The sequence below is a fragment of the Biomphalaria glabrata genome, chromosome 9, assembly GCF_947242115.1.
Source record: "Biomphalaria glabrata chromosome 9, xgBioGlab47.1, whole genome shotgun sequence".
In the NCBI taxonomy this organism is placed as follows: Eukaryota; Metazoa; Mollusca; class Gastropoda; family Planorbidae; genus Biomphalaria; species Biomphalaria glabrata.
Window position 1 is genome coordinate 36,766,493 of NC_074719.1, and position 9,557 is coordinate 36,776,049.

The following is a 9,557-nucleotide window of genomic DNA, read 5'->3' on the forward strand; positions in this document are numbered from 1 at the left end:
ATATATATAATGCGTACTTTCTGTAAACCAAACTCTAAATAAATTTTTAAAATAGGTATAGGTGTAAATAAAAGTTGGTATATAAGTAAAATGACACTCTCGAAAATGTATTGACTCTTCCGTTTATCTTCCGTTTATCGCGTATTCATTTCATACTAATTAGTATACAATGTAAAAAGTAATTGTTAATTGTGATGAAAAGAGAAAAAAAATATATTATCCAAGCTGGCATCATAATTCAAACATCGTGATTGTTGTACATTAAGTTTCTACCAGAAGTACCTCATCTCACATTTTGGTGTTGAACGAAACTTATGCTTAGTTACCCTTGGTGTTGGCAGTCCTGTATATATATAGTCTATGCTATAGCTCAAGGTCTATACGTGAGTGTTTAGATCTATTTGTTAGACTACCTATGTCAGAACAACCTTGTTTATTTCCAATGGTAAATATGTGAAAACGTGATTTCGAGTCTGATACATCAAAAGGCAAAAGAAAAGCGGAGAATGCAAAGATGGGCTTTATTAAATATTAACATTAAATTTTTTAACCAAACAATTGAGATTTTGTTGTTGTTTTTTTAATTTTATGGTGTTCATTTTTATTTTTCTATTTTATTTGGGGCCTCCAAATTCACTTCGACTAGGGCCTCCAATTACCTATGGCAAGCCCTGGTTCGGGACATATATTATACATGTTTTCTTTTTAGAATTATTATCCAGAAAATGCTTAAAAACATAAAATAGATTCCACTACTTTGTATATCAAATATATCAACTAAAATATTAACTATACTACTATATCTATTTTGTCCAATCCGTTTTTAATATATGTACGTACGATCACCATGCTTCTTCAAGTGTTTCCAGTTCTTCTCCTGTGTTTGCACAATGGCCTAGCCGCGGGAGAAAAGTTGAGTAGGAATGAGCAAGAAGTTACTTACAGGGAATTAAGAAAGGTCAGAAAATAAAGAATTAATTCTCTTAGTGTATATAGATAGCTAGTTACAACTTACAATTTCATTAGATAAATACATTATTTACTACTAGTCGACCGGCGGCGTAGCATACGCGCTATTTTGAAGGGCCAACCTTAGACCACTGCAATGTATGCGACCGCAGTGGGCCCCGCGCTTTTATAAGGACCCTCGCTAATTTTAGATGTATAAATTATTAAATAAAAACAATTTTATAACTTATAACAGATTTTCCGCGGCCTCCTATCGATTTAACATGAGGTCCTGGAAATCTCCTGAAATTGCAAAATATACGAAAAAGTCCTGGAAATATCTCTAAATTATTAAAATCTTTTGAAAACTCATACAAATGTCCTAAAATATATAGTCGAAAATTGTCATTTATTTTCGTCTCTTAAATTACCTAGGATAACTCAGTCCGTCCGAGTTGCAAAAATAAAAGAGGGATCTTTCCATTGTGTCCAAAGTCTTGAGCGTATTCTGACGCCTCGATAGTTAGTACAAAGTAGATTACTATTACTATATTTTATTCTGATAAGGATGTGTGTAAATGAATGATACAAGTCTATTGTCTAGGTATGGGAACGGCTTTTTGAGATTTTCACCGTTTATTTTGACAAAAGCCAGCGTGAGGTCTTCACCGTTTATTATGACAAAAGCCAGCGTGATGTCTTCACCGTTTATTATGACAAAAGCCAGCGTGATGTCTTCACCGTTAATTCCTCATAGAAAAAACAATAAAACATAAAATTTTAAAAAATCCTAATAATAATAATTTAAAATTTTGAGGGAAAAAAATTAAAAACTTTCAAATGATTAGTAAAAAAAAAATTTAAGTTTAAAAAGTATATCTCATCAGCGTTACCTTTGTTTTTGTTTTTCGTTTAGTTGACTGCATTATGGAGGCATGGTGACAGAGCAGTAAATAGCTTTGCTTCCGAACCGAGGGTTTGGGGTTCAAATCCTGGTGAAGACTGGGGATTTTTAATTTAGAGATCTTGGGGCTCCTCTGTCCACCCAGCTCTATTGGGTACCTGACATTAGTTGGTGAAAAGTAAAGGCTGTTGGTCGTTGTACTGGCCACATGATACCCTCGTTAACCGTAGGCCATAGATATAGATGACCTTTCCATCATCTGCCCTATAGACCACAAGGTCTGAAAGGGGACTTTACTTTTATTTTATTTTTTTACTTTTCGACTGCATTTTCATTCTTTTAAACTGCAAGGAGGCTTAAGTAAGTAAGTGTTACGACACAAGACTCTCTTCGAAATAATAATACTCTCTCAGGTTATTACTCTTAAAATACTTTAATATTACAAGTTATATAAACATGAACATTTCATTTCTCTTCCTGTCAATTTCTCCCGGCTTCCCCTTTTAACATCCCTTCTATTCATTACACAAATTCGCACCTTTTATTCATGCACACCGTGCTGCGCTACGACCGTAACACCCCCCTTGTTTGACAAGTTCGATGTACATCGAACGTCCTTTAAATATCAAATAAAATTATAAACCACTGTTCAATATAATTATATTATCTTCATTAATTCTCATTCTTTTAAACAAGGTAAAAATCAACATTAACAAAACAAAATTCCAACAGCAAAATTACATATCACCATTCTCTACATTATTATTTTAGGTTCAAAATTACTTCCATCACAATGTATAATGTCTAGACTTCCCCAAAGAACCAATCAGATTGAATCTCATAATTCACAATTATAAACTATAATTAACTAATTAACTGTAATAATATATTTTAAATATCTAACAATAGTTTCATCAAATTCTCAATATAACACTATATATTAATATCTCGACACCTCACACATGTAACAAAGCTTCGTCAATCCATACAGTCTTCGATGACACATACATGTAATATGTGTACATTTTCAAAATGTTCCAATCTGTTATAGATGTCTATTCATTACACTGCTATTCATTGTGTTCTCACCAAAATGATTTTACTGACATTATTCTTTTGACCAACCAACAGAAACAAAATTGACGTGGCCTAGATCCTTTCCTTACTTCCATTTCTTTTCCTTCTTAGGTACACCGTGATAATGTGTCAGCTATCACATTGTCTTTCCCTGGTTTGTCCTGACCTCAAAGTTATAATCCATAAGTTGCAATGCCCACCTGGCTATTCTGTTGTTCCCTAGTTTATTTGTATTAATGAAGGCCAAAGGAGCGTGATCCGTCCATAGTTCAAATTTAGCTCCCAGTAGATAGAACCCTAATTTTGTTATACAGCATACAATGGCTAGTCCTTCCTTTTTAATGGTGACATATTTCAACTCAGATGCTGTCAGTTTTCTACTCACATATAAAACAGGATGTGGGACATCATTCCATTTTTGCATTAGACAGCCTCCTATTGCAATGGCTGATGCATCTGTAGCCAAAATAAATTACTTAGTATTGTCAGGTAATTTCAAAATTGGTGCCCCAGAAAAGAAAGTTTTAATTATGTCCAGTGCTTCTTGACATTCTTCCGTCCACACTATATTGTTAGGTTTTCCTTTCTTTGTCAGATTTGTTAGTGGTTCAATTATTTCTGAAAAATTTGAAATAAATTTTCTATAAAAGTTGCATAGACCCAAAAGGCTTCTAATTTGCTTCTTTGTCTTTGGTACCTTAATGTCCAATATTTTTGATACTGTTTCTTCCAGTGGTGTAATGTACTCATTTTTAATCTTATACCCCAAAAATGAAATTTCACTGAGACCAATTTTTTTCTTTGTTGGTTTCAATGTTAAATTGTTTTCTTTAATAACTTTAAAAACCTCTCCAAGGCTTTGTATATGCTCATCCCATTGCTCACTGAAAATGCATATATCATCTAAATAACAAATTGTGTCTCTTCTATGGCTGAATAATTTTGCCATCATTCTGTTAAACGTGGCTGGAACATTTACCAAGCCAAAGCTCATCACATTCCATTGATATATGCCCGAAGGTGTCTTAAATGCAGATAATGGTTTAGCTTCTTGTTTTAGAGGTACTTGCCAGTATCCTCTAGACAGATCCAACGTGCTAAAAATCTTTGCTTAGTAAACATTTCTTCTGCTTGTGGCATTGGAAATAGATCAAATTGTGTGACTTTATTCAACTGTCGATAATCCACACACAATATTAAGTTCCCACACTTTTTTTTTACAAGCACGACTGGTGCAGCCCATGGTCAACTAGATGGTTCTATCACTCCAAGTGTTAGTAGCTCATCAATTTCCTTCTGTAATGTTTCTCTATGGTGTAATGGAATCGTATAGTGTGGCTGTTTATTCGGTACTTTGCCAGTTAACTTGATATCATGTTCTATAATACTTGTTTTTCCGGGTAAATCCGTAAAAATATTCTTATAATCCTCAATTAGTGCCTTGATTTCTTTAGCTCTATCAAGAGAAACTCCATTCACCGTGACATCCTTCCACGTTTGCCTACTTTCTGTTGCCACTGTCTCTATTGGTCTAAACCTTTCCTCTGTCTCCATTTCTTCCGTCACACAGGCACTCATTGTCATTGACTCATCTTTATTCCTTTCTTCACTTCTTTGTCTTGGTCTGAACTCTTTTAACAAATCTACATGAAATATTTTGAGCTTCGTATCAATGTCTATTTCGTAATCCACATCGCTAATTTTCCTTGTTATTTTGTACGGTCCCAGCCATTTTGTGAACAGTACATTATTCTTATCCTTGAGTAAGACCAAAACATCTTGTCCTGCCTCTAATTCCGTCATTTTTCTATGTTCATTCACTCTGGAACGTGTTAATTTATTTTTCTCTAGCACCTGTCTACCCACTTCTTCGCATGCCTTATAACCTGATTTCTAGTTTCTGTTACAATATCATAACTGTCATTAGTTCCTACATGTTCATGAGAGATTATCAAATCTTTCAATATTGTCATTGGACCTCGCGGATTTCCTCCATAAATCATTTGAAATGGTGAAAACCCTGTTGTTTCATTACGACTCTCTCTGTATGCAAATAGTATTGACGGAATTGCCATATCCCACTCTTTGGGTTTATCATCCACTACTTTAGATAAAGCTTTCTTTAGCGTACCATTAAAGCGTTCGCAAATACCATTGCTATGTGGGTGATAAGGGACTGTAAACCTTTACTGAATCCCAAACATGTTCAAGAATGTTGTAGTCAGCTGACAGTTGAATTGAGTGCCCCTATCTGATAATATTTCTTTGGGAAATCCAAATCTTGTAAACAACGTATATAATGCTTGTTCTATGTCTCTGGCTTCAATTCTTTTGAGTGGAATAGCATCTGGCCATCTTGAGCACACGTCTATCACAGTTAAAATATAACGGTGACCCCTATTCGAAACTACTGGCATTGGACCAATCAAATCAACTGCTATTTTACTAAAAGGTCTATCTGATATATCCACCTTTTGTAATGGTGCTTTTATTTTTCTTGCCCCTTTTATTTGGCATAGTCTGCACGAAGTCACATAGTTTTTGATGTCCTTACTAATAGATGGAAAATAGAAATCCTTGAATATTCTTTGTTTCGTTTTATGTATTCCCATATGTCCTGCGTGCGCTACATCGTGCCCATTTTCCTTAACAAGCTGTCTAAATTCTCTAGGTACCACAAGCTGGATTATTTTTCCCCATGCCATTCAATCTCTCTAACAAGAGCTCCTCTTTCTATAAAAAAATCTTCCTCCTCTACCTCCTTTCTGAGCCAACTGACGTAACTCTGGATAATTTTTTTTTGTGATAAATTTTTCTTTGTTAAATACTATATCTTTGATTTCTATTGTTTCTGTGTTTTCAAGTTGTTTATCTTGCTCTTTTTCCTTAGTTGATAACTCGAACAACTTTGCCAAATCTCCTTCCTCTACATCTTTACTACAAGATCGAGTAGTGACCATTCCACAACAATTTTTCCAAACTTCTATCTCCTTTTCCGTGCACTTCTTTATGTTTGTAATATTGCCAATAATCAAATCAATTTGATCATGGTCTATAACACATGCATCTACGATCCCTGTATAATACGGTGTTTTAATGTTCACTCGGGCCACGGGTAATCGAACTGTTTTACCATCAAACATAATACATGCTTTGCTTTTTCCAGTATATTCATGATCTTCAACCAATTTTCGGTTTATTCCAACAATAGTGCTCCCAGTGTTGGCCTTATTTCCTACCAATGTTTGAAAACAATCTAGACTTCCTGAACTCGACAATAACGACAAACTTTGATCTCTTCCATTTCTTCTGCCGTCATATCTTCCCTGTCTGTTTCCTTGATATCTCCCTCTGTAGCTATTATACTGGCCTTGTCTACTATCTTTTTGGCTCCTTCCTTGTCCTCTAAACCTATTCTGTCCTTCATATCTAAATCTTTTATTGTTGCTATAACTGTCTTGTGTTTCTCTAGCTCTATTAAATGCTACTATTTCTTCAATATCGCTACCTCTGTTTAACTTTTTTTCCGGATGTGCCACTTTGTAAGCCCTTATTAATTTTACAATCTCATCTACAGATTTTGGCTTTCTCTCCAACAGGAATATTTTTAGTTCGTCCTCACTCTCGTAAATGACTTTATCCAGCATAAGAAATACCTTTAGTCCATCAAACTTTTTCTCTATTTTTGATGACTCTGTCCAATTGTCAAAGTAGCTATTCATCTTGTTTAAAAATGTTTGGGGATCCTCGTTGGTTTCAATGGTGCAATTAACATATTGTTGACGATATTGTTGCCTCAGTTTTTCCAAATGTTCGTAGTAATTGCTCCTTTACTATTTGGTAATTATTCTGATTCATGCAAATCTTTGACGGTACCTCTGCTGCAAATGACTTCGATAACAAAAATGTCCATTTATCTTCAGGAAAAGCCAATTCCTTCATTTCAATTTCAAACTTCTTTAAGAAAATATCTATGTCTATTTTATTCACATGAAACATTGTACCTTTATATTTAGCCAATTTATTACCAGACACGTCATTTTTCTTTCCATTACCTTCATCTTTAGCTTTTCCTTTTTTTATTTCCAACTTTTCTTTCTCTATGGCTAACCTTTCTTTCTCCATAGCTAGCTTCTCTTTTTCAATTTCTTTATCCGTAACTAATTTCTCTTTACTGATAGCCAACTTCTCTTTCTCTATTTCTTTATCCATAGCTAATTTATCTTTATCAATAGTTAACTTCTCTTTCTCTATTTCTTTTTCCATGGCTAACTTCTCTTTCTCTCTTTCCTTTTCCATGGATAGCTTCTCTTTCTCTCTTTCTTTTTCCATGGCTAACTTCTCTTTCTCTATTTCCTTTTCCATGGCTAGTTTCTCTCTTTCTATTAATCTTTCTTGTACATATTTTCTCAGCTCTGCTCCTTCTAATTCCAATAGTCTCCCTTCTTCTTACAAACTATTTCAGCTTTATCCGCCATTTGTAAATTTTCTTTATAGAGTTATCTGACCATATCAATTAAATATATTTGATTCTCATATATTTAATGCCTGGACCCAACAATGTTCATATCTAAATGTAATGTAATGAAACAAACGTTTACTGTCATTCGAATACAAATATATATCTACTTACCGGAATACTCTTCTTCTTGCGGTATAACTTCCAACGCCAGTGTATATTCTCCGCCGGTGATATGAGTCTTTCGTTGTTTGTCTATATGCCGTAGTCAGTGTATATCCGTTGGTCCTAAATGGGCACTGTTCTCCACCGTAGTCAAAATTCACCAGTGTTGCCCACAGCAGTACTAATAATTGTACCAATTTTCCATCAATATTGAATGTTAAAGGTTATTGTTGAGAACTATGACCAGTCAGAATAATGAACATGTACTTCAGCATCCACTGACATGATTTTTATTTTTTTATAGCCAATAAATTCATAGTAGATTCAAATATTGGTGAATGTAGTATAAAGTAGAGAATTGGCTGTCATAATAATTATAATGATATAAATCTAGATTTAAATGTTAATGTTAATCCAATTGATTAATCCAGCTATAATGTTTTTAGTTTAGTTTCAACTAAAGGTTTATGTTTACCAGTGAGTTTAGTACGTAGCTTTATAGATCTAGATGACCCTAACTCTCTCAATCTTAGTAGATCTAGAGATCTAGCAATTTTGTTACACTTTATAGTAATAGTAATACATCAGTAGACAGGAATTAGATACCGATATAACGCAGGTCTTGCCTTTTCCGTTGGGCGCCACTTGTTACGACACAAGACTCTCTTCGAAATAATAATACTCTCTCAGGTTATTACTCTTAAAATACTTTAATATTACAAGTTATATAAACATGAACATTTCATTTCTCTTCCTGTCAATTTCTCCCGGCTTCCCCTTTTAACATCCCTTCCATTCATTACACAAATTCGCACCTTTTATTCATGCACACCGTGCTGCGCTACGACCGTAACAGTAAGAATAGAAAGTTCTCTGTGGTAAGATTTAATTCCCCTTATTTTATGTGCAGTTTAATTAATAATATTAAGTGATGATTTAATAGTACTAAGTAAGGATTTAATAATATTAAGTGACCATTTCATGAGGAATTTTTTTTCAGGTGGCCGAAACGTTAGAAGAATTCAAAGATCAACCTGAAGATGCAGAGCTGGATAGAAAACGAAAAGATTTGTTGGAAACTCTACAAACTGCTGCCAGCATATTCTGTAAGGTGGTGAACGCTTTTAAAAGGGAAATAACCGAGGAAATGCAAACAGAAAAAAGAGACTTTAACTCCCTTCTTCTAGATGCTAAGGCAGTCTGCCAAGCGGCAACTGATGGTCAAGGGTTGCTGAATGCTGCCCAAACATTTTGCAGCTCCGACAATGTAGGCAAACGAGAAACCCAAAGTCTGAATGATCTAACTGATGCGCACCAAGTGAACAGAAGAGGATTCTTGGATGTCTTGTTGGAGAACGCTGCTAGAATATTTTGTTCCGTGGTCAACAACTTCCGTAGAGATTTGGCCAATTTTCAAGAGCAAAGCGACGAGGCAGAGTCAGGAAGATAAGAGAGAATGGGAGAGGCTATTGCGACATTAGAGCTGCCAACTTTAAATCAAGTATACAGTAGATTGTACTTTTTTGTACTAGAGAAAAATTCACACAATTCTACGTGTAAATTTCCCTTTTTTTAAAATATAGACATTTAACATCTTTAAAAATGTGCTTATGTGCTTCACTTCTATGTTCATATTTTTATTTGCAAATGTTATGTAAGTAGAACCTGTCATAGACGTTGTTTAATTTTTAGCAATGAATTTTGAATAAATAGCTAATTTCTACTGTAAACATCTTCTTTTTTTTTTTATTTTGATCGAGAGAAGAGCGAAACAGATTTCTTTTTAAGAATTAAACTAGGGGAGGTAATACATTAATAAAGTGATGCGTTGTTACATTGATATCCAGAAACACATGTAGCCAAACAATGATTTACACAACAAAACAATAATTTAAAGGCAACAAAACAATAATTTATAGACAACAAAACAATGCTTTACACATAACAAAACAATGATTTATAGATGTCAAAACAATGAATTACAAATAACCAAACAACTATTCA

General features: G+C 34.1%; 1 protein-coding gene across 1 annotated transcript; it reads left to right on the forward strand.

Moving 5' to 3' along the window:
* Nucleotides 1–843: 843 nt before the first annotated feature.
* Nucleotides 844–9,283, forward strand: LOC129928353 (uncharacterized). The gene is made up of 2 exons (XM_056042510.1): nucleotides 844–958; nucleotides 8,554–9,283. Exons 1-2 carry the CDS (start codon nucleotides 848–850, stop codon nucleotides 9,001–9,003), a joined length of 561 nt encoding a protein of 186 aa, XP_055898485.1. The 5' UTR covers nucleotides 844–847; the 3' UTR covers nucleotides 9,004–9,283.
* The last annotated feature ends 274 nt before the right edge of the window (nucleotides 9,284–9,557 follow it).